The 25,263-nt window shown below is 63.1% G+C and overlaps 1 protein-coding gene across 1 annotated transcript; it reads right to left on the reverse strand.

Annotated features, from left to right (window-relative positions):
- Positions 1-2,243: 2,243 nt before the first annotated feature.
- Positions 2,244-19,763, reverse strand: JAG2 (jagged canonical Notch ligand 2). Its single transcript, XM_007944592.2, has 25 exons — positions 19,593-19,763; positions 17,720-17,777; positions 14,445-14,696; positions 14,297-14,357; positions 10,469-10,599; positions 10,275-10,394; positions 10,056-10,169; positions 9,629-9,742; positions 9,374-9,487; positions 9,250-9,296; positions 9,001-9,174; positions 8,303-8,453; positions 7,953-8,105; positions 7,684-7,797; positions 7,343-7,456; positions 7,150-7,263; positions 6,873-6,989; positions 6,393-6,420; positions 6,228-6,313; positions 5,696-5,809; positions 5,190-5,305; positions 4,605-4,853; positions 3,978-4,109; positions 2,967-3,123; positions 2,244-2,743 (listed from the first exon to the last, which is right to left on the reverse strand). Exons 1-25 carry the CDS (start codon positions 19,761-19,763, stop codon positions 2,244-2,246), a joined length of 3,501 nt encoding a protein of 1,166 aa, XP_007942783.2.
- Positions 19,764-25,263: the final 5,500 nt, after the last annotated feature.

A 25,263-nucleotide genomic window follows, 5' to 3' on the forward strand; every position in this document is an offset into this window, starting at 1 on the left:
TAGTAGGCAAACGGTCTCTGGTAACTCCCACTTCGGTCTGATACCTGGACAGGTCTGGTTCTGAAGGCTGTTGCTCATGGTTCCAGGTTTCCCTGTGTGCGCTGCTTTTGGCTGTGGTTGGCTCACAGACAGGAGGTGCACAGAGGCCAGGAATGGATGCAGCTCGCCTCCCACCAGCCCCCGACAGCCCCGCACGCTAGGCAAACTGTTTACAAGTAAACTCAAAGCTTGAGGTTTTTGCAGCCCGCCCCACGGTGGGAGCGTGGCTGTGTGTCCCTACATAAACCATAGCTTCTCAAGGGCAGATTTTCCAGCCGATCTGCCTGCAACCCCTGGGCAAGGAGGGTTTGACTCGCTTCCTCTCATGCCGAGGGTACATGCTTTGGTGAGGGGGTCCCCTCAGCCTGCTCCTGAACCTTGCACAGTGGAGAAGGTGACAAAGGACACAGGCAGGCTTCGCGAGACGGCTTGTTAGGAGTCACTGCAGCTGCAGCCCACTGTCACCGCTCTCTAGAGAATCCGTGACAACAGGAATCACTTCTGGCTCCTCAGCTGTCATCCTCGAGGGCCGTGGTCCAGGGATAGGTTCCTGGCTGCAACCAGCTAGTCAGCTCACCTAACGAAACGCACAGACCCACGCCCTGTGCCCATCACGTCAACCCACTCACCATGCCCATGCTGTGCAGCTCTCCTCTGCTTAGAGACCCTGCTCTTGGCTTTGGTCCTCGACTAGGTCCACTGGCTGACCCCCTGCAGGGCAGTAAACAGCTGGCACACATGCCAAGGAGCTACCTCAGAGACACCCCAGGCCCGCTGGCCACCAAGCCGTCAGGCCCATTGGCTCCACCAGTAAGAAGCAAGAGCAGCTCCAACCCCGCTCCCGAGAGCTGCATGTCTGCCTTTCACGTTCCCAAGGTGTGGCCTGGCAAGTCCCTGAAACCTGGACAGCTCATGGCTAAGCCGCCTTAAGCTACTTCATAAAGCTTTTTGTAGCTGGTTCTAGTGAGTGGGTTGACGCACGGCACCCTGTGCTCATGTCACCTCATCACCCCAATACGGTGACATACGTGTGGGCACTGGTGGCAGCCAGTCCATGCACCAGCTCTCCAGCACCACCCTGCCCCCGCCGCAATTCCAAAGAAAACAGGAGCACCACTCAAGGAAGGAGGGAGACCAAAACGTTTAAGTTATTAAATCAAATATACAGAGCGATTCGTTTAATATGTACATATTTACAAAAATGCACTTTCACAAGGAGGGGCGGCCGGGGGCCAGCGGTGGGCAGCGGCCTGGTGCCCGCGGTGGACGCTGACAGTCGCGAGGGAGGAGCTGTGAAGGCACTTGTCAGGGGCTTCGGTGCTGCCGTCACCTCGAAGGAGACAGGGCAGCAGGAAGGGCACTTCTGAGCACAGTTGGGAGATCTCTGGAACAGACGTGCCAGGAGGAGGGGGGCGAGGACAGGAGGCTCCGGGGCACTGGCCAGGGGCCACACTGGCAGCCACAGGTCCTGCCAACCGCCATGGGCCATGCCAACAACAAGGAGTCCCACTGACCCCCACAGGCAACCCTGACAGCCACAAGTCCCACTGACAGCCATGGGCCACACCAATAGCCATGGGACACGTTAACACCCGAGTCCCACTGACTCCCATGGAGCCAGAGGCCACACCGACAGCCCCAGGCCACGCCGACAGCCATGAACCACACCAACCACAGGCCACACCGACAGCCATGAACCACGCCAACAGCCATAGGCCACGCCGACAGCCATGAACCACACCAACCACAGGCCACACTGACAGCTATGGGCCAAGCCAACGGCCATGAGCCATGCTGACAGCCATGGGCTACGCCAACGGCCACAGGCCACGCTGACAGCCATGGGCCAAACCAATAGCCATGAGTCCCACCGGCCCTTTGGCCTGGAGCCACTGAGAAACCCAAGTGAGGAATAAAAAGGAAGAATCTGTAAACAGTGTCCAACCTCTGGGAGCAAACATTACACGATTTGGTGAAAACACAGCCGCCCTCATTGCGCTCTGCCACCCGGTGAGAGCACTGCAGGGAAACGTTACAAAAATAGCATCTCCAAGAACGCGCCGTCGCCTGCCGCCCGACCGTCACAAATAATTTATACAAGGTCAAAGAGACGTAGAAAATAAACATTTGTTTTTTGCTTTTTTCTTTTTTTACACAAAATAAAGACACTATGTGCACAGCCTCGGCCGCATGGCGCCGCAGCCCTACTCCTTGCTGGCGGAGCGGGTGTCCTTGACGCTCCTGACCGCACGGTTGTCCACCTTGGGGCCCGAGGCCCAGAGGGCTGGCCGCCCTGGCATGCAGCCCGGGTCTTTGGTGCATTTGTGCGAAAGGAACTTCTCCGCCTCCAGGGAGTCGTCCTCGCCGCGGCCCAGCTCCTCCTCGTCCTCGTCCTCGCTGCCCCCTCGGCCCGCTGGCCCGGGCAGCACCTCGCCCGCCCTGCGCGGCGGTGGCGTGAAGTTCTTGCACTGGTAGAGCACGTCCTTGTGGCCCCCGCCGCCACCGCCCAGGCCTCCGCCCCCCGGCCGCTCAATAGGGTTACGGATGGGGTTGAGCGGCGCCCACTGGTTGTTGGCGCTCTCCTCACGCGGCAGCCGGCTCCTCTCCCGCTCTTTCCTGCGCTTACGCGTCCACCACACGCAGATGGCGATGCAAGTCAGCCACAGCACACTGAACACGCCACACAGCACGGGTACCAGCAGGTCTGCGGGCCGGAGGGTGGGCGTGAGGGCGTGGCCTGGGCGCCTGGGACCTGCACGGCCCCGCAGCAAAGGCCGGGGCCTGGCTGGCTGGGTGATGCCGCTTGCGGTGTCCTGGCTGGTGGTGAGGCCGGGAGGGTCCCAGAGAAAGGCTGGGATGGTGGGGCTGGAGGGGCCCGGGGCTGGGGACCCTTCCCAGCAGGGGTCACTGCGCCCAGGTCCTCCTACCTGTGGAGGAGCTGCCTACAACCGCTGTCTCCACCTTGACTTCGGTGACAGGCAGCAGCAGTGAGCTGTTCCCCTGACGTGTGATGGCAGCCACAATGGCGTGGGCCGCACTCTGGACCAGGCTGCTATCCGCTGGATCCCGGGCTGGGCTGAAGGACTGGGACAGGGCACAGCGCTGAGGGCCGTGTCCAAGCCAGGCTGGGGTCCATGCCTCCGCAAGCCTAGCTCAGGACTCCACGCCCTGGGTGGCTGCGGGGGGTTGTGGCGGTGCTTGGGCCCCCTACCCCCGCACCCCTCCTCACCGCCACAGCACCCACCTTCCAAGCCTCTATCTGCATGGGACACCAGAGGACCAACATTCAAATTGAGGAAATGCAGGACAAACAGGAGTGCATAAATATGAGGGGCACAGGGGTAGGGTTACAGGGTAGGGAGGGGAGACTGGGTTAGGGTTGGACATGGTGAATGGGGAATGAAACTAAATGTACGTTATGTTGAATTAAAACCAACTCTTCAAAAAAAAAAAAAAAAAAGCCTCTATGTGCCTCTCTCTGCCCTTCCACACGATGACACACAAGGATGAGGTGACCTGTCCCTGCTCGTGCCCCTTAGGGAGCTGCCCTGTTGTCCCTGACTGCACCGCACACCGGTCGCAACTCTGCCTCTTCCTGCAGCGTTAGAATGCCCTCACGCTGCTCTCCTGTCCCTCACCCCACCCCCACCCACGCACACCCACAGGGCCCAGCCTGCTTCCTGTCTGGCTGCGGGATCTTCCAGTGGTTGCTGCCTGCTGGGCACAGCCTGCGGCCTTAACAGCCACTGTCCTCTCCTCCCACTCTACCCACTGGCCCACAGCCACCCCCCAGAGTGCCCATAGTCCTGGGAGAACACCTATCTCCCATGTGCTGGGGCGGAGCCTGGCTAGGACCCCACCCTCAACCAGGCATGCACCTCACCAGACAGCAAGCAAGGTGGCCGCAGCGGGGCACTGCCCCACCCCCTGGCACTCACCAAGGCCACTTCCACAGCATTGGACCCCGAGGATGCCCGGTCACAGAGCAGCACGAGCAGGCGGTCCCGGGCCACAGCCCTGGTGGCTGGCAGGGAGCGGATCCCGGCACAGATGGCGCCCACAGTGGTGCCCTGGGCAGACCCAGCAGGCCGTGAGATGGACCCGGGGGGTTCCGCCCACAGCCAGCACCACACATCTGTCCTGGAACGCCGAGGGCAGGGGCCAGGCCCGAGGTGCCAGACTGCCCTTCCCACCAATGAGGTGGCTGTGCCTGGTGCCCACCCGTAAGCCAACTTCATCACCTCCTAAGCCCCAGAAGGGCTTAGGGTGAGAGTGTCTGGAGTAGCAGAGCTGTGGGTTCACAGTCACCTCCCACCTAGGTCCAGTCAGGTGAACAGCCATCGCAGCCTGGGCCCCGCTGCCCCCCTGCACCCTCGGCCACCCCCACCCAGCACCCAGGCACCCACACCTGCCCTCTCACTTACCCACCCACAAGCACCCCCAATCTGGGCCTGTTGAGCCCACTATATTGAGCCAATGCCCAGCTGGCCAGGGCAGCTAGAACCGGGTTCACGCGGTTAGATCAGATCAGCCTTCCCAGAAAGGCTGGGGGCGTAGGCACACACCTGGGGCACTTGGTCTCGGTCAAACCGCAGCGTGAGGCGGGCACAGTTGCTGTCCAGGTGGCCAGAGTGAGGCAGGCAGGGCGTGCTGGGCTGGAGGGGCTCCTCAGTGCTGCACACCCCCCAGGCCACACATGGGGGCTGCAGGCACTGGCCCGGTGCCTTCTCCTGGCACCGCTGCCCTGGCGGACACTGGGCACTCAGCACATCGGGCTGGCCGGTCAGCAGGCAGGGTTTCCACCCACACCACACCTGGGGCAGATGCAGCACATGAGGACATGCACCCAGACGCAGACCACAACCCCCTAAGGGCCAGAGACAGCATCTTCCTGCCTGCCCCTCGCCCCCAGGACCCAGGGAGGCAGGCTGAGCAGGGCCAGCCCTCAGAGGGTGCAACGGAGGGGTGAAGTTAGGCGGGGTCCAGGCAGAGGTCTCAGAGACTGATCCACTGCCCGCCGAGAAGGGTCAGGATTATGGACGGCCAGACCCACTGTTGGGGCTGCTGTAAGGTGAGCCTCGGCAGGCAGAGGGGCACCCCATCCTCCAGGGTCCAGAGCAGGGTGGGGAGAGGACGAAGGCCCCTTGCACCTTGCTGCAATCCCGGTGGCCATCCAGGCAGCGGCAGCTGTTACAATCCTCCACCCAGGAGCTCCCGTGTGGGAAGGGCACGCCCTGGGACCAGCAGGACCGCCCAAACCCGATCACTGTGGGAGGAGCCAGGGTCAGGTCCACTGCGCCCCACCAAGCAACAGCTGGTACAGCCCCCATCACCTGGCACACCCACCAGGCCGCACACAGGGGCTGCAGGCCAGCCACAACCCTCCACCCCGACACATCACCCCAACCCAGCACGCCTCTCCCACCCGGCAGCCCCTCCCCTCAACTAATACGAACGTCCCCCAACACAAAGCCCTCCCACCTAGCATGCCCCTCAGCCAGCACACCCTCCCCACCAGCCAGCACATACCTGCCCCAGCATGCAACCCTCCCATCCAGTAGGCAGCCCTCCCACCCGCCATGCCCCACTCCCTGCCCAGCACCCCTCCACACCCACCCTGCATGCCCCACCACGTCCCCCTTTCTGCCCAGCTGACCTTCCTGGCACCGTGGCCCAGCCCGGCCAGGTGGGCAGCTGCAGTGGTAACCGTTGATCTCATCCACACAAGTGGACCCGTAGGCGCAGGGCGAGGACTGGCACTCATCAATGTCTGCAGGAAGGACTAGAGCTCAACAGCCAGCAAGGAGGCCCGGGAGGTGGATTGGCGAAGGAGGGCAGTCTGGCGCAAGCCTCAGTTCACCCCGGCGGCCCGCTGGGCCTGGCCTGTCCTGCGCCTGAGACTAGCAAAGCAGCACGTCCTGGAGTGGATGGGGGCCAGACGGAGGCCCCCAGGGGGCCCAGCTGCAGGCATGGGGTGTTGGCTGGACAAACAGCTGACCAACACCGCCGCCACCAGGCTGGGCCGTGGAGGGGCCTCAGTAGGCTGTATGTGCCAGCCTGCACTGGGAGGGCGTTCTTTCTCACCGGGGCTGCCTAGGCAGACATTGAGGCTAGGGAGACAGAGGGATTGGCCTGTGACCACCCTGCCCCTCAGCCGTGGGTAGCACGGGCTCTGCCCCCCGACTCACTGATGCGGCAGTCGGGGCCTGCGAAGCCGGGTGCACACTCGCAACGGAACCAGTTGATACCGTCCACACAGACACCGCCATTGTAGCTGTAGGGAAGAAGGGGGCATTACAGGGGCCCACTATGCCAGCCAGGCCCCAACTCCCCCCGCCTCCACAGCCACTCACCAGGGCAGCGGGTTGCAGTCATTGGTGTCTGCGTTCAAGAAAAGAACAAGAGACAGCGGTTACTCAAGTGGCTGCCCACCCAGGCCCTACTATGCCCAGGCGTGGGGCCTGGCAGCCCTCATGGAGCCCCAGCCACTGGCCGGCGGGACCAGGCCGTAGGGCAGGGTAGGCTTCCTGGAGGAAGCGGGCCTAACTGGCTAAGAAGGTGGACATAGATTGACGGCCTTCAGCTGGGGTGAAGGGGGGGAAGGGCTGCATTTCAGCAGGGCCTCTGGCAGGGTGAGTGATTGGCAGGGCCCCCACCTGGCATCCTCAAGCCCCCATCTCACTGTGCCCCCAGGCCCCTCATGCCCCCAGCCTCACTGTGTCTCCAGGTTCCCCACAACCCCAGGCCCCCTGCACCCCCAAGTCTCCCACATCCCCAGCCCCCCCCCCAGCCCCCAAGGCACACCCCCAGGCTCTCCGGGCCCCCGGCCTCACTGTGCGTGCAGGTGCGGCCCTCCCAGCCGTCTCGGCAGATGCAGGAGAAGGAATCCCCACTGCCCACGCAGGTACCGCCGTTCACACAAGGGTTGGGCAGGCAGCCGGTGTTCTCAGCTTCAGGCAGCAAGGGCGGGAAGAGAGGTCTGCTCAGCTGGCCCTGCGCAGACCCCCCCAACCCCAACAGGGCTGGCCCAGGGTGCAGGGAGGGGGCAGAGGCTGGCCCAAGGCACGGGGAGGGGTGGGATGGGGGGTGGGGGAGTGGGCGGCCCCTCACCAACGCTGCAGGTGCTGCCCTTCCAGCCTGGGGGACAGGTACAGTGGAAGGAGTCCCCACTGTCGTAGCACGTGCCCCCATTGCTGCAGGTGTAGGCGTCACACTGGAACTCGCCTGTGGGCACACAGTGGCTCAGCAGGCCGCCCCTGCCCTGCAAGGTGACAGAGGGCGCAGGGTGCAGGCCAGCACTCACGCGAGTGGCAGGTCTTGCCCTTCCAGCCGTCGTCACAGGCACAGTAGAAGTCATTGACCAGATCGTAGCAGCGGCCGCGGCTGTGGCAGGGGTCAGGGAGGCAGTCGTTGAGATCTAGGGGTGAGCAAGCTGGTCAGTGGGGGGCTATGGGGAGGACTTTCTGAGGGAAGAGGCACAGAGCAGGGCCAGGAAGAGAGGCAGGGAGTGAGGGGGGTGGGGATGCGCCTGGCCGGGGTGCGGGGGAGGCGGCACCCCAGGCTCACAGGGGTGGAGGGCAGTGGGTGCACAGCCTCCTGGGCCCAGCACAGGCCTGGGCAGGTCTCAGGGCTCCGCCCACTCACTGGTGTCACACAGCTCGCCCTCCCAGCCACTGGGGCAGAAGCAGCGGAAGGCATCCACCTCATCAATGCACGTGCCCCCGTTGCGGCAGGGCCGGCCAAGGCAGTCGTCAATGTCTGCAGAGGTGGGGTGCATGAGCCTGGGCCTTAGCCAACCCAGCTCAGTCCCATCCCCAGCTCCCCACCCAGGCCCCGTGTCCTGACCCTCTCCATCCACAGCTCCCCACCTAGCTCCCGTCCCCAGCCCCCAGCCCTGCCCCCAGTCCACTCACTCTCATGGCAGTAGGTGCCTGTGAAACCACTGTCACAGACACAGGAGAAGTTGCCACCCGGCTGGCTGATGCAGTGTCCGTGGGGGCCGCACACACCAGAGGGCATGGCACCAGGCACCCGGGCTCCCGCCTCTAACCCACAGCCATCGATCACTACAGGAGACAGGCCAGCAGGTCAGGCCCACCCTGCCCCACTGGCCCCTGCACCCTGCCGGCTCCCTGCCCCCTGCCTGGCCACCCCGCACACCTTGGCAGGCACTGCCAGCCAGTCCCCTGCACCCTGCCCGGCCTCCCTGCCCACCTCGGCAGGCCCTGCCAGCCCCCGCCCCCCGCCTGGCTTTGGTGCCCACCTCGGCAGGCCCCGCCGGGGCATGGCTCCCTGGGAAGAGAGCAGTTCTTCCCACCAAAGTCATCAGGGCAAGCGCAGTAGTAGTCACCCTCCAGGTTGTAGCAGCGGGCATCGTTCTGGCAGGGGCTGGGCTCACACAGGTCCACATCTACCTGTGGGCCTCAGGATATGTGAGGACGCAGCATGGGAGTCTGGGGACGGGCCAGGCTCCATGCCAGGAATCCCTGAGGCCTGAGGCTACCCAGCTCAGACAGCCAGGACCCTCGTACCCACCCACCCAAGACGGCCATGCATGGTCAGCTGGCTGCAAACACCTCCAACACCCCCATCTCCAGGGCAGCCAAGCTTCCTCTGCCTTGGCAGGCAGTGTCCGCCCTGGTCCTGAGGCAGGAGAGCTAGCTTCCAGGGACTCTTCCCGCACAGCCTCTCTGAGCCAGCCTTCCCCGCGCAGCAGTGTCCACCCCAGGCCCTCTCCAGACAGCACAGGCCTTGCCCTTGGGCCTGCCCCCAGGACCTACGGTGGGGGTAAGTGTTCACTTCAGATAGGCGAGGGTTCTGGGTCCTTGAGCAACCAGCGGACCCCTTGGGATGGGGCCCAGTGTCCCCAGGGACAGCGAGCCCTGCCTCCTGGTTCTGATCAGCCAGGCACGGGGATTCAGGCCCTTGTCTTGTCTGTCCCTGGGTCCCAGTGTCTCTCACCTCACACAGGGGCCCAGATAGGCCCTTAGGGCAGTGGCAGCGGAAGCCGTCCACTAGGTCCTCACAGAGACCACCACCACGGCACGGGCCGCTGGCACACTCATCCCGCTCCAGCTCACAGTGTCGGCCACTGAAGCCCGCGGGGCACACGCACTGGTACCCGCTCACCAGGTCCTGTGGTGGGAGGGACCAGTGAGGCTCACGCACCCTGGCCCCCAGGCCACCCCCCGGTGGCCAGCTTCACCTCACCTTGCAGATGCCACCATGCTGACACTGTCCCCGGCAGTCGTCAATGTCTGGGGACAGAGGGTAGGGTCACGCGGAGGGCCCTGATGGCCACAGCCCTGCCCCCTGCGCCCCACCCCATACTGACTGATGTGGCAGTTGGCGCCTTTCCAGCCCGGGATGCAATCACAGTAATAGCCACCAATCAAGTTTTTGCAAGAGAAAGCATTAAGGCACGGCCTCCCTTCACACTCATTGGCGTCTGCGGACGAGACAAGGGAGAGAGGCTGGGCCGGCCTGCCCACGGCGCCCAACACCGCAGCAGCAGCAGCAGCAGCAGCGGGAGCAGCGGCAGCAGCCGGGCAGGCTCACAGTGCATGCGCTGCCCCCTGGGGGTCCTTACCCAGCTGGCACGTGGTCCCCACCCACTGCTCCGGACAGATGCACTCGAAGCCGTCCACCTGGTCCACGCAGGTGCCGCCTGCTGCACAAGGGTTTGAGGCGCACTCATCGATGTCTGTGGAGACAGAAAAGAGCCGCGTGGGGGTGGGGCCGTGGGGGGGGCGGGGCCGTGGGGGGGGCGGAGCTGTGCAGCCCCTCTCCAAGCAAGTCTGCAAAAGGCCAAGAGGTTCTGCGGCTTGGAGTGAGCAGAGCAGGCCTGGCAGCCTACCAGGACAATGTCCAGTTTCCTGTGGTGACCTGTGGCACTTGTGAGGCTAGGGTGGATGTGGAAGGTCCTTGGGTCTTCTGCCACTCACCCCCGGCCCACCACAATGTTCCCAGGCTCCCCCGTACACGGCCTTCCTTGGAGGCCCGTGTGAGGCACTCACCGAGCGCACAGGTGGGCCCACTCCAGCCCGACGGGCAGTGGCACTCAAAACCAGATGGCACCTCGTGGCAAGAGCCCCCATTGGCACAGGGGTTGGAGGCACAGGCGTGCTCAGCTAGGCAACCAGAACAGGGTGGTGGGTGAGGGCAGGTGGGTGAAGCCCTGGCTCCTCCCACAACACTCCTGCCCCGCCCCCGGGCCCCACACGCCTGGTGTGTACCCCGCTCGCAGTTCTTGCCAGAGTACCCCTCTGGGCAGGCGCAGTGGTACTGGTCCGGCTCAGCATTGATGCACGTGCCTCCATTGGTGCAGGGGTGGTGGCTGCCACAGTAGTTGAGGTCTGGGGGCAGAGGGCCTGCAGGGTCAGACCCCACCCAGCCCTGCCCCTCCTTCTTCACATAGTGCCAGCCTCACCTTTGTCGCAGAGCAGGCCACCCCAGTTGGTCTCACAGGTGCACTGCCAGGGCTCCACACAGCTGCCATGCACACAGCCAGGGTAAGGCACACACTGGTCACAGAACTTCCCCTGCCAGCCGTAGCTGCACCTGGGTAAGGGGAGGCGGTGAAGCCCAGGGGTGCTGGGGACACCCGCTGGAGCCAGGCAGGCGGCCTGGGCCTTTGAACTGGCTGGGCCCCAGGCCAGGCAGGGCGATGGCCCCACTGGGCAGCCTCACTGTCACGGGCATTTCCCGGCCGCTGGCCGCTGGCTGGTCAGCCCCAGCTGTCCCATCAGTCTTCCCTGTGCTATTTTGGGATGCAACCCTGGGTTGGGGCCCCAAGAGCAGGCGCCGGAAAGGCCTTGCAGGGACCCCAGGGAGGAGCACACCAGCTTGAATGGGCCAGGTGCTACCAGGGCCAGGAGACACCAGGGTCTGCAGGGCACACGGTGTGGGAAGAGGAGTCCTAGCGCCGCTTTGGTCTTGTGGCCTTGACCACAACTTAGAGGCAGTGACCTTTCTTTCTCCCCACAAAGCCCTTAATTGGCCCATTTCACAGATTTGGATACTGAGGCTTGAACGCTGCCCCAAGCCAGTCCTGTCTAAAGCCAGACACAAGGTCATTCTAGACCCGGGGAGCACTCCAGCTGTACCTTCAAAGGCCTCCCTGGCCCCCAGGCCCAGCCTGCTGCCCTACGCCCCGCCCCATGCTCTTGGCCAGCGTTCCCCTATAAAGTCGTTCAGAAGGAATGGCAGGAGCCAGGCAGACAGGCCACCGTGGTCCACAGTGCAAGCCTGCCCCTCCCATCCCTGCCTGTCCCTCCCAAGGCTGCCGGGCTGGCCGACCAGAGCCACTGCCCCCGGGGAAGAAATTCTGGTGCAGCAGAGGCTCCCCCCACCTGGACCCCAGACCCCTTGCCCAGAATACACAGGTCCTACAGGACAGAATGACGTCCAGGCCACGTCACTTCCACGACAGCCCCTGCCACGTGAATTTATTTTTGTAAAAGGAAAAAGCCACGGCCCTTCCTGAGCCGCCTCCAGACCCTCGGCCAGCACTGAGGGGGCGTCGGCCCGCTCACTGGACCCGGGGGTGGGGAAACCGAGGCTGCTGGGTGGCACTCAGGTGCCCAGCCTGACCCCCAGGATGGTTCACACTTCCAGAGCTATGTGTCTTCCCTGGCATCCTTCCTCCAGGTGAGATTGGGAAACCAAGGTGCAGGAAGGGGCCGTGACATGCCGTGGGTCACCCAGCAATGGAGCCCAGGCCCAAGGGTCCCAAGGGCCTGCTTACAAGTCAGGGTGGGGCGGCCAAGCTGGCCGGCTTCCCCACCGGCAGCTCCACGGGCAGGAAGGCAGGGCCATCTCCCAAGCATCCGGTGGGGCTGAAACCGGAGCTGAGTAGCAGCTGCGCCTGCCCACTGGGCCAGGGAGACGGTGGGCGGGGCTCACCTGCACTCTGAAACCCCCCTCATCCAGCCTCCGCCTGCCCAGGCAGCAGGGGTGGGGCCAGGCGACTCCCGTTCCCCCCCTCATGCTGCAGTGGCCCTGGTCATTCCTGCTCCCAGCTCCTATGGCCAGCAGCTGGAGGCGGGCACTGCCCTGGAGCCAGTGGGGAGCCAAGCCCCACCCCACCAAGCTCACAGAGGGAGGGGCCGAGCCTGGCCCCACCTGTTCACTGTGGGGGGCCTAGTCCCGCCCTACTACACTCACTGTGGGGGGCTGAGCCCTGCCCCACCATACTGAGGGGGCTGAGCCCCACCCCACTGTCCTCACTGTGGGGGAGTCAAGTCCAGCCCCACTGTGCTCAGTGGGGGCAGGGAGCCGAGCCCTGCCCCACTGTGTTCACTGAAGGGGGCTGAGTCCCACCCTACTGTGCTCACTGTGGGGGGCTGAGTCTTGCCCCACTACACTCACTGGGGGGGCCGAGCCCCACCCCACTACGCTCACTAAGGGGGGGGGGCAAGCCCCACCCACTATGTTCACTAGGCGGGGCCGAGCCCCACCCCACTACGCTCACTGAGGGGGGCCGAGCCCCACCCCACTGTGCTCACCGGGGGGCCACCAAGCCCCACCCCACTGCACTCACTGGGGGGGCCGAGCCCCACCCCACTATACTGAGGGGGCCGAGCCCCGACCCACCGTGTTCACTGAAGGGGGCCTTGCAGTGTCTGTCTGGAGTCCCCATGGTATATCCAGGCACACACCCAAGAGCTGCTGGAAAGGAAGGTCCTACCCTAGCAGAGGGGCGCACCAGCAAGCAGGGCCCTGCCCAGACCACACCCATCTCTCTCCACTCAGGATCTGGCTCTTGGGGGGCCCTGTTCTCTAAGACACAAGCCCACCTTGGGCTGGACCTCCCATACACACTGCCAGGGGTCCTCTCTCCCTCCTGATGCCCCTTGGAGCCTCAGCCCATCACATACAAGGTGACCGTGGGGTCAGGGCAGGCCACCCCCCAGGCCCCTGGTGCCCTCCCCCATCCCTGGCTACTTCTGCCTGCCACCCCACCCTCCCTGGGCCAATCAGCTTCCAAAACCTGACTGTGACCTTGGGCTACTTGACTTCTGTCTCGATGGCTGTCTGAAAGCATGTTCCCATCCTACAAGAAGGTCCTGGGTTTTACCCACACTCCTCGCCCCTCCACCCAGCAGCTCCTCCCTGGGGCTCACCCCAAAAACTTCCACCTGTTCTCAGGGCATCCTCTGTGCCCCACTTGGCTCCAGTTCTCCAGTCCTCCCCCTGGCCCTTCAGGCTGCCCCCAACCCTGCCATTTATCAGACAAAGACCACCACTGTCTCCTCCCGCTCCTCTCCTCACCGTATCCTCCCAACAAAACACCAGAGTCCAGCAATGAGCAGACGTGGGGGTCAAGGAAGACCAGAAGCCACACAGCCAGAGCTGCAGTGACGAGGCACTTGGCTGTGGGACCCCTCATCGTCCTGATTCTGACCCGAGCGGGCATGCCTGCTCTGTCACCCACTCTGTCATCCATCTGCCCCCAGCCACCGGGCTTCAACACCACCACACGCCAAAGGTGCCCAGTGTGCCCTGGGCCCGCCTCTTCTTATACACCTCCTCCTCCTCAGCATCTGCCAGGGTGTCAAAGAGACTGCAGACATCACCCCAAAATCAACCTTTCTTCTGCCTACCTCACCCATGGCCCTCTCAGTCACAGCAGCCCCACTCTGCATCGCCTCTAGCCAAAAGGCCTGGGGTTCTCCTTGACTCTTGCCTCTGTTTCTAGTCCCTACATCAAACCCAGGTGCCACTGAGTCGTGACCTTACAGCAACACAGTGGTTAAGCGCTTGACTGACAGCTAAAAGGCTGGTGGTCTGAATCGCCAGAAAGATGTCTGTCTGCTTCCGTAAGGATTTACAGCCCTGGAAACCCTGTGGGGCAGCTCTCCTCTGTCCTTTGGGGTCATTATGAGTCAGAATGGACTGACAACATCAAATCCACACCCAAATCCCTCAGCTGCACCCAGAACACAGAGCCTGCCCCCTCCTTCCGCCGGTGCCTTCCGCTGGCCCTCCACCTGAGCCCTCCAGCACACCCTCTCAATCACTCCAACGGTATGCCGCACGACCCCTTCTCACTGTGCTGTCCCGTCGGCCCCTGGGGGGCTCAAGGCCTCCCCGAGTGGCACGGCCCTCCCCGGACCTTCCGCAGCCCAGCCTTGCAGGCCTCGTGTGGCAGAACCCTCACACCCCCCCATACTGCCAAGCCTAACCCTCCCGGCTCCCTCACCAAGTGCTGCACCCACAGCACCTGAGTGAGCAGGCGGACGGCTCACGCACTCACCTGCACTCCCCCGGCAGGCTACATCCACCGTGAAGCAGGTTGCACCCTTGCTTGCACACAGCTGCGGAGAGAAGGGGAGGAGCTGCAGCCGAGGGCCTGGGGTGCCCGCCCCGGGAGAGCTGCTCGGGGGCGGCCAGAGGGCCCTCACCTTCCTTGCACTCCTCCCCCATCCAGCCGTCCATGCAGGCCTTGTTGCCATACTGGTCACAGGTGTAGTGCCCGAAGAAGTCGTTACGGGGCCGGCAGAACTTGTTACACGTGGCGCTGTAGTAGTTCTCGTCACAGCGCACACGGATCTGCAGCTCGAGGTGGGCCACGTGACCGCTGAAGTGCAGGCTCTTCCAGCGGTCCTCGGGGTTAATCATGCCAGCGTGCGACACCCGTTCAATCAGCAGTTCCTCTTGGGGGGGGGGCAGGAGTCAGCCTGCCAGGCTCACCCTGGGCTTATCCAGGAACCACCCCACTGAGGTGTCCACATGCCCCAGGGGGTCCAGCCCGAAACCCAGTGAAGACGGGGCAGGGGCAGCCTGCAAGGAGGGGCTGCTGGGAGAACAGAGCTGAGGCACAATGGGGGTGCCCTACGGGCTGGAGGAACAGTGCCAAGCTCTCCCCATTGGGGTCAGGGGAGCCCCCGGCCAAGGCCAACTGAGGAAGTAGGTACCAGACCCCAGTCCCTCCCCAATGTGGATAGATAGCCCCAGAGCTGACTGTCTCCTCCTGTGCCCTGTGGCCTCGGCTCTGCCTTCCCTGTGCCCGGTGCCACCCACTCACCGCTGAGGTGGGGGCCCAGTGGGGCAGACAGCAGAGGAAAGGCCTGCCCTGGAGTGAGCTGGACAGAGCCCTCCCCTACTTCTCAGCCCAGGTCGACCCGGCAGGGAGCCTGGGCTGCCCACATCGTCACTGCAGCCCAGGCCATGGAGATGGCAAGGCTGGGCCACCTTGGGTCTCCATCTCAGCACCCCCAGTGCACTGGGCCATCGTGGGGTCACCTACCACGTCCCTGCACTCTGCTCCACGACTCCTGCCCCTCAGCCAGGACCCTGCTTCCTTCTTCAGCAAGCACCTGTACCCCCCGCCGCCCCCTATGCCCACCGCCACCCCCATTCGCACCTACCACCCCCCAATCGTGTCCCCCGCCTGTGCCCCCCACTGCCCCCCACCTGTGCCCACTTGGGTGCCAAGCTCACCCCTCACCTGCATAAGGTTGTCTCCCTGCACTGCAATGCCCTCTTTATGGGGTCACCTCCAGCAGTGCCCACTCACTAACATCCTGTCCAAAACTGGCCTCTCACACTCTGGGACAGGTGTGGACCTGTGATAGGACCGTTAGGCATCTTCAAAGTGGCCACTGCTGGCCTGTGGGGCTTGGCGCCACCCACCCCTGTTCGGGCCTGGAATTTCCCATCATGAATGGCCAGCAGACCCTCAGAAGCAGCCCCTCACCATCCTAGTCCCCAGCTTGCTCCCCACAGCCCTCTAGCCTCAGCAACCCATCCTTGCCTGGTCCCCGATGACTCTGCTGAATGCCAGTCACTTCTCTGGCCTCAGCCTGCATGTCCTGAGCTTCTCCTCCGGGAACACCTCCTGCCCTGGGTGCCTCTCCTGTCCCCGAGCCATTCCTCCCCACCTAGGCCCTCGGCATCAGGAGCAGCCTGCCTCGGCATCCACCTTCCCACAGGTGGCTTGGCAGCTTCTCCAATGCTGCACAGCCAAAGCTGGGCCCCACCCCACCTCCGTCCTGCTGGACACCCAGGCCATCCCTGACCACCCTCTCTCACCTCGTCCTTCCACCTTCAGGAGTGGCCAGAACCCAGGCTTCTCTGCCCTCCTCCGGAGCCATCCCCAGGGCTGCGGGGCCCACAGCAGACTCCCCAGTGCCCTGCCCTGGCCCGAAGGTCCAGTCCCCTCTGGTGGCCCCAAGGCCTCCAGGACATGGCCTCTGTCCCAGGGGCCCTGTGCTGACACACCAGGCTCATTCCTGCCTCAGGACCTTTGCACATGCCGGCCCCTCTTCCTGGAGTGATCTTCCCACGCGCACATAAGGCCCTCAAACCACTGGAAAACCTTTTTGGCCCTACCCCTCAAGGTTCCCCCTGTGCACAGGCCAGCCAGGCAGCCTCGAGGAGTCGCCCACCAGGGTCCATGTTTCAGAACAGGCGTCAAGAGGGGGCCATAAACGATTCCTTCAAAAGTTGGAAATACAAATACCATTTGACCCAGCCATCCCATTACTAGGTATATACCCTAAAGAAGTGAGAGCCATAACAAGAACAGATATATGCACGCCGATGTTCATCGCAGCACTATTTACAATAGCCAAAACTTGGAAACAACCTAGATGTCCAACAACTGAGGAATGGATAACCAAACTTTGGTACATTCACACAATGGAATACTATGCAACGCTAAAGAATAATGTAGAATCTGCAAAACACCGCATAACATGGATGAACTTGGAGGACATTATGCTGAGCGAAATAAGTCAGTCACAAAAGGACAAATATTGTATTAGTCTGTTATTGTGAAAGTTAAGGAAAGGTTTATATATTGGAGGACATTTTCTTTGTTGGTTACCAGGGGTGGGAGGGAAGGGGAGGGAATGCTGTTAGATAGATAGAGATAAATATTGATTTGGGTGAAGAGAAGGGCAATGTACCAAATGTGAGTGACCAATATGGCAGCATTGAGGATGAGAAAGACAGAGAGAGTTACATGGGCAGTACAAACAACAAATATGAACCCCTTTGCAAATACAATACTGAGTTGTCAATGAAAGCAAACATGGGTATAGGGACGGATAGATGGGTGAACAAGCTAAACAATTATGTATGTCTAAATGGAGAGTGTATCCAAGATCATATACAGGGTTGGCAGACAATGGGCCTCTCAGGGTGCAGAAGAGTATGAAGGGATGGACACTGGGAGGAGGTAATTATGGGGAGGAAGTGGGAGGGGAGCTGCTGCATTGTAAATTTTGGTCAATGACATGAGACAAAGTATATGTGAACTGCTGTATGAAAAGTGAATTTACTCTGTAAATCTTCACCCAAATCCTAATAAAAAAAAAAAAGAGGGGGCCATAAAGCCAGTGAGAAGCCCTTGAGAGGGTCTCACTACACTGTGGCTCTAACATGGACCCAAAAAAACATGCCCAACAGAGAAAGACAGAAACAAGAGCAGGACTAGAACAGTCCACACACAGCTCTGTAAAGCTCAGCTGTAGCGAGGTCCCTGGCAGCCAAGATGAGAAGGGAAAGAGCACACAAGCTCCCTGGGTAAAGGAAATTTCCTGGCCCAGGGGCCTTTGTCCTGGCAGAGGACAGGAACCCAGCCATCCCCATCCCCAAGGCCAAGGTGAGTCAGCCTCCTAGTGCCTTGAGGGAGGCCCAGCAGGCACCCACCCACCTGCCCGGCTTTACTCACCATCGGGGTTGGTGGTGTTGTCCCAGTCCCAGGCCTCCACAATGAGGGTGAACGAGCGCTATGGACACAAAGAAGAAGCCGATCAGATACCTGAGGCCCCCCTACCTGCCTCCCTGGACCCCAGTGACGGGGTCAGCCCGCCCTTCCCTGGGCCCCCGACTCTGCTCCCCAAGTCTGTCAGGGTGCCAACGTCTCACCCTTCACCCCCTCAGGCCAAGTCTCCTGGGGGATCCCACCAACGGCAGCAGGTAATGGGCACTAGGCACAGAGGGGGAGGCCACAACTCCAGGCCTTTTGGGCTCAGGGGGGAGACTCAGGCTTGGGCCCCAGCAGCCCAAGCAGGCCAGTCCTGAGCTGGAGAGGGAATCGGCAGAGAAGCAGATGGACAGAAGCAGGCACAGATGCAGCCAGGATTCAATGGGAGGCTGTGACCAGAGGGTGCCAAGTGGGAACCCCACCCCTGCCTGGCTGGGGTCTGGCCTCAATGGGGAACACCAGGTCTTGCTCCCAGCCTGAGAGAAACAATGTCCCAGTACACCCCAGCTGCCCCTAGAGAGCATGCCCACTGCAGAGCCCTGGCCCACCCAAGCTCCCTCTCTGTCACCCCACACCATGCACCCCAGCAGGTACATGGTATGTGCCAGACAGCCACACAAAAGGGAAACTGAGGCCCGGGACAGACCGTGTAGCCATAGCCCAGTGGTGGCCACCCCGCCCTCTTAGGGCCATCTGGGCCTCGTGCTCCAAGCCACTGTGATGGGCTGATGCTGTCAGCCCATAGCCCTGAGCAATCTTGCAGCCGGCAAGATGACCAGAACCTGCTGGCCTCGGTGGCCATCACTCACAAGCATGTGTGGATGGCAGGAGGGGCACTAGCACAGCCCTGGCCAGGCCACACCCCACCCTCCCACAGGTCCTGGGTCCCCCACCACCACCTCTAGGCTAGGAGCCATGGACAGGGCTAGGTCTCACCTCCGGGACTGGCCACCCCACCCAACGGGACATGTCTTAAAGCAGACCTAAGGGAGGCCAGATCTCACACACACACACACACATACACACACACACACACACCCTTTCAGTCCCTGAAGCCCCGGTTGTTCTCCGGAAACCACGTCACTCTTCCCCCAGGGCTCCGCCCAGCTGGCCCCTAGTCCACCCAAGGCAGCCAGCACAGGCCCTCACTTCCTCCACGGCCCCCTGTACCCCACACCCTACTCCACCCAACCCACTGCCCTGCTGGTCCCACAGCCCTGACCCTGACCGGGCCCACAGGGACCCCTCACCTCCTGCCCGCCCCCAGGTGTACCTCCTCCCTCGGGATGACACACCCCTCAGTCTCACCACCGTGTCTACACTAATGTGCCAGGTGCCACCCGGACCCTCCCCCCTGAGTCCAGCCCCAGGGGCAACCCCCAGAGCCTCCCACACACCAGCCCCAGCTCCCACTGAGAAACAGGACAGACTCTGCCACTCTCCACCGCGCCCCCACCTCCGTGAGGCTGGCACTAGGCCTCTCCATCCAGTCTCTGAAACACCTCGCCTGTCCCATGGCCACCATCACCCTTGGCCACGCCACCAGGCCAGGGCTCCCTGTGACCACTGGGCCCTCCGAGCCCCTCCACAGGAGGCCCCAACAATCCCCAGAGTGCTGTCACGCATCCCCACCGCTCACAGCCCCGTGATGCCTTCCTCTTGGCCTTGGAGGCCTGGCCTGTTCTCATCCACACTCCAGCTGTGCCTCAACTCAGCAGACCACACTGTCCCCTCCACCTGGAATACTGTCCTCAGGCCCTCTGCCTAGCCAGGCCCTAAGTTCCCAGTGTCCCCGCCAGTTTGAGCACTGGGCTCCTCCCAGAACTTCTGCGCTCACTCGCTCATTCATTCGTTCCACAAGTGTTTGCAGGTATGCTCCCCACTGGGGAGGGCGGCCTCTGACATTCAGGGGGAAGCGAGTTTGGAGGCGGCGAGTAACTCCCTGAGATGGGGGCCACGTGGAGAACTGAGGGTGGTGGCCACTGTCAGGGGCAGGGCTGGTGGACATGGGTCCACAGAGGAGAGGAAAGGCCCCAACCAGGAGGAACAGAATGGACCAAGCCCAGAGGCAGTGCTGAGGGCCAGCAAGGGAGCCATGTGACTGGGAGTATGTAGGACACGGGGCAGGGATGGTGGGTCAGCCCCTGGAGGACCATAGCCTCCTGCAGACTTTGGCACTGACTATGATGAGATAGAGGAGCTCTGGTGGTGCAGTGCCTAAGGCACTTGACTGCTAACCGGAAGGCTGGTGGTTCAAACCCACCAGTCACTCCTTGGAAGGAAGATGGGGCAATCTACTTCCATAGTGATACTGCCTCGGAAACCCAAAGAGGAGTTGCTAAGAGTCGGTCCGACTCGATGGCAAATAACAACAACAACGATGAGAAGACAGAAGCAGACGGCTGCCAGGCTCTGGGACTGAGGTCAACGGCCGTGGCCACTGCTCTGGCTGCAGGGTGGGAATGGGCTCTGAGGAGCCTAGATACAGGACAGTGGGGCCGGGGACGCCTGCAAGTGGTACCCACTGCCAGGGCCTAAAGCAACCAGCACAGACCACTCCTAGAATCGCAGCCACAGGGCAGCAAGGCCCGTCACCCAGTACGGCCACCCCTGGGCCCTGGGGCCAGCAGGGAGCACCTCCAGCTCCCAGGAAACCCCATGCCAGCCACACAGGTAGGATTACCACCACCTTCACCAGAACATGGAGCTCCGGTTACCTGCTCCCACAGGGAGGCACGCCGCCCACCAGCTGGGCTCCTCACACCTGGGCGGCAGGGACTCATCCAGAGAGAACCTGAACCGCCCAGAGCACCACCCCAACGCCTCCCCAGCCTGCTGCCTCTGTCCAGGACTCAGTTTCCTTCTCTGCAGATGGCCACCTCTCCTCCCTGCCCTTCCTGCCCTGTGGGGTCTGGGCCAGGGCAGGCTCTCCTGCACGGAAATTCCCAGAGGACTTGAGAACTGGGAGGCTGTCCTGCCACACTAGACAGGCTGGGGAGCCGGCGATGGAAGGAGAATGGTGGTGGTGAGGATGGGGGCTGGGAGCAGTCAGAGACCCCATGTGTGCTTAGGTCTCCCAGCACCTTCTTGGCTGGCTGACCATCTCCTCCCCAGCCCAGATCCCTGAAGCTGGGCCCAAAGCCCCTCTCTGTGGGTGGTGGGGAGAGCAGACCCAAGACATGGAAGTGACACGAAGACCTGCCACCCCTACAACCTCGGACGCCTGACACCCCAGGGCCCGGGAGAGCCCAGCACAGCCTCCCTGGCCCACTGCCCAAGGACCCAGGGCTCCAGCTTGGTCCCTTTGCCACCACATCCCACGTGAGTGACCAGTCCCCCACGGAGAACAGAGATGGCAGTCCCAGCTCCATGCACAGATATGTTTCATGAAACTCGAGCCTCGAAGGGCCAGGGCCTCTACTGCCATTATCACCAAGGGGGTGGGGCATCCTCCAGGTGCTGGGCCCAGGGGCTACACCAGGAAGAATGGACCGCAGGCCACCCCAAGCAAGAACCCGGACACGTGCCCTGGTGACTGTGGACAAACCAGGGCCTTGTCTGCTCCTTGGCTCACCCGCCACTCTCTCCAGGCCTCAGGGACCCTGCCGTGGGGACAGCACAGCCCAGGCAACCAAGACCTCCACACACAGTCCCTCCAGGCTTGCTGCAGCTGAGCTCAGACCACTGACCTGGGCCAAGCCCAGCTCAGCCTGGGTCATGGGAGATGGGGATAGAAACCCCAGCTCAGAGGAGGGGATTTGGAACCCTTGTCTTGATAGACAGGGACCCCAACTCAGGGAATAGGGACCATGACTCAGGGGATGGGGACCTGGTTTGGACCTTGCTCAGGCTTGAGGGATAGGGACCTCCATCTTGGACCTGAGGATAGGGACCCCGGCTGGGGACTTGGGGATGGGGACTCTGGCCCAGGCCTAAGGACTGGGAAAGGGGACCCCAGCCTAGGCCTGGGGACGGGGACCTTGGTCCAGGCCTAGGGGCTGGGAGGTGCTGATCTCACTTCCTCTAAACCTAGAGACCTCATGCCTCACATCCAGGTCACGTTCCAGCCCCCAGCCCACCCAGGCCTCTTCATGAGCCTAGCCTGCCCATGTCCAGCCACCCCACGGCAGCCTTAGCAGGTCCCTGAGAACTACAAGCTCTCCCTGCTGCAAACCTTCCCGCAACCCCCCTCCGTGTCATGAAGCCACCTGACTGCCATGACCTACCCCTACAGGGCCCAGGGACAAAGCCCCCAGCTTCCCGACTCTACTGGCCACATGGGGCCTCTTCCTCCCTCTGTCCCGGCTGCCTCCCTGCCCCAATGCCCCCCATACCAAAGCCTTCAGCAAGGCTGCCATGTTTGGGTAGGTGAGGTGCGGAGCGGGGATGAAGCTGGAGCACAGCGCAGGGCACAAAATGGGGCTTAGGGTGGGGTCCCAGCTGCTGAACTCTGGGCTGAAGAGGTGGGGACAGCCACCATGAGTTCACATCCAGACCTGTCTGTGCCCCGCCCCCACTCCTTCAACAAGACCCTTTTGTGGGGCTGAGACCACAGGATGCTTTCCTACAATGCCATGGGGCCAAGTAGCCCGCTCAGGGCTGAGGGGAGCTGCAGCAAGTCAAGGAAGCTGCATTCTAGAACACAGCAGGGGATCTGGGAGACATACTGGAAGCCAGGCTGTGGGGGCTCAGGGGCTGGGCCGACCAGCTGCCCGGGGACAGTAACCGAGTTCCCTGCCCAGGCCTCAGTCTAGGGCAAGGTGGAAGAAAGCCCGGGAGTGGGTGGAGGTGGGGCAGGAGACAGGGTCACCCATACCAGAGGCCCCTTCTGGAGACCTGGAAGCAGAAAGAGAGATGCCTCTCAACACAGGCCACCACCACCCAGCCACCCCGGTGTCACCTCACTCCCTCATGGGCTGCCCTGCCCCCAGCCCTCTTCTCTCAGCCACTGGGACCATCACTGGCCCCTCAGGGACCTTGGCAGCCAGTGGAGGAGAGGTTGGACGGGGGCCAGCTGGGCTGAGGCTGGGGGCCGGCAGAGCCCAAGCCATGTGGAACAACATGCCAGACCCCACCCCAGTGCACACCCCACTCCACGAACCACAGAGGATCCCAGGACCTTGCTCCCAAGAGCTGTCAGGCGGGGGTCTTCCCAGTTCTCCAGACCACCCCTAACAATGTGGTTGCCCCAGCACCACCCCCTCTCGAGGACCAGGCCCTATCCGTGCCATGCACACAGGCTGTCTCTAGGCCCTAGAGCCCAAAGCACTCAAGAAGGATCAAATCCACTGCAAGGAGACTCCCTGGGAGGAGGCAGGGCCTTGGGTGGGCTTCTGGGCAGAGGGGCTGGGGCCTCCAGCTGGACTCATTCCCTCTGAGTCCCCACCCACCAAGCCCCAGCAGAAAGCTCCTGCGGCCCCTCCATCAGCCACCTGCCATCCTTCCAGAGCCCACCCCCAACCCGCTGTGCACAAATGCAGCCTCTACTCTTCCAGGTCTGGGTGTCGCTATCCACCTGGGAGCACGGGGTCAGAGGGGACGAACAGCTCCACACCCGGCTGCCCACCGCAGTCTCTCCCTATGACCTACATCCCAGGTCGTGGTGGCCACCACTCACATGGAGGCTGAGCAAACCCACTGCACACCACAGGTTACCAAGGCCACCAACCAGACCAGCTGCGCGAGGTCAGGTCAGGGTGTAGAAGGCGAGGGGCAGAGGCCAGGGAGCAGGAGGACTCTGGCTGAGGTCCCATGTCCTTCCTCCAGGACCATCCACCCTCTGCTGGCACTTTCAAGATCCTCCTCCTACCCTCTCCCTGCAGGGGGTCCCAAGAATCCTAGTTGGTCCTGGGCAAGAGCCCTCCCACCCTCCCAACTGAGGGGCACAGTCCTTGTACCCCTAGGTGGCCCCAGCAGCAAGAACGCCCCAGCTCCAGGCACGGGGCTGGGCTGCCCAAGTGCCAGGATCACCGCACCAACTCCATGTCAACGCAAGCCAGCAGAAGAGGAGGCACCACACGGCCCTCCACGCTGTCACCCTGGGACTCTGGTCCCCCACCCAGAGGGTGGCCACCTGCCCCTCTGACGGCACTGGAGGTCCCTAGCCAGGAGCAGGGGGAGGGAGAGGAGCTGGCTGGGACCCGGCGCCCGAGGCTCAAGGAAAGACCGGGCCTGCCCCATCCCGCCCGCCGCCAGCTGGCCAGCGGGGAGAGGGCCACGAGGGACACGCGCCGGCCCGCCGCATTCCTCCTGGCTGCCCTGCCCCCACGCCCACGGCTGCCAACTTGGGCAGAAAACACGTCCTCAGGTAGCAATTCAGAGCTGCGCTGGCCCAGGCCCAAGCCCAGATGACAGCCTGTAGGTCTTGCACAGACCTGCCTGCTTTGCCGGCTGTGGGGGTGCAGGGGCTGGGCCGATCCAACCGCCCGGGGCCAGCCTCCCGTGCCTGCCCTGTTCTGAGCTGGGACACTCTTCCCTCCCGGAGACCCGGCTTTGCTCCGGCACGAGGGCAGGGAGCAGAGGGGTCAGAGGAGTGAGGATGGGCCACCGAGGGAGGCCCAGGCCAGAGTCTGGAGCCGGGGCAGGGCGGGGCCAGCATCCAGACGAGGTAGGTCCTGCTGGTTAGCTCTTTCAGGACCAGGACGCCAGGTGGACAGGCTCCTGGTGCTGCCACTGGCTAACAGTCCGGGAGGCCCGTCATCACCCTTGCCCCTCCCCAGGCCCACCCAGCACCTTGAACTGTCCCTCCACCCTGCGTCCCACCTCCCAGGGCCACCTCACGTTCTTGCCCCACCCCAGTCACAGGCGCAAGGGACAGTAACTGAGCACCCTGCCAAAGCCTCAGTCCAAGTCAGGCACCATGAGACCCAATCCAGTCTGCCCGCTAGAGCAGCCCACAGAGATGGGTAAGCCTTCTCCCTCGAGAACCCAGGGCCCCTGCCTGACTGGCCACCACCCCACCCAGGGAAAACCACGCCCCTCTGCCTCAGGCGCCCTCTCCCCAAAAAAGGAACCAACCAACCAAAACGCCAACAAGCGGCTCCAAGCGAGGCAGGCCCAGCACCAAGGCCCAGCATCTCCTCCCCTGGTGGGGGTCTGGGGCCACCAGCAGCTTCCGCCAACATACACGCCAGGCCCTCCCGCATCCTGGACCCAAGACGCCCAGCCGGGCCCCGCGGGCTTCCAGGAAGTGGCGGGCGAGCGCAGACTGGCCGCGGGCACAGGGCGGCTCCGCCAGGGCCTGCCCCAGACCAGCCCCAGCACGAGCAGCGCACATGCCTGCGCTGCCTGCCTGCGCCCCAGGCTTCCCGCTGAGCCTCCCCGCCCAGACAGACACGCGCGGGGCGGCGCAGGCACACGCCGCCGCCACCGCCGCTACCGCCGCTGAGGCCCCCCGCCAGGGCCCCCCGCTCCTGGTCCCCAGCGTGGTGCACACGCGCCCACGTGGCCTGCGCGCAGACGGGGCCCACAAAGCACACGCTCGGGGCCGGCCACCGCGCGGCGCCCCC

This window comes from Orycteropus afer, unplaced genomic scaffold, assembly GCF_000298275.1.
Source record: "Orycteropus afer afer isolate SDZICR_OR568_19922 unplaced genomic scaffold, OryAfe1.0 scaffold00128, whole genome shotgun sequence".
Classification (NCBI taxonomy): Eukaryota; Metazoa; Chordata; class Mammalia; order Tubulidentata; family Orycteropodidae; genus Orycteropus; species Orycteropus afer.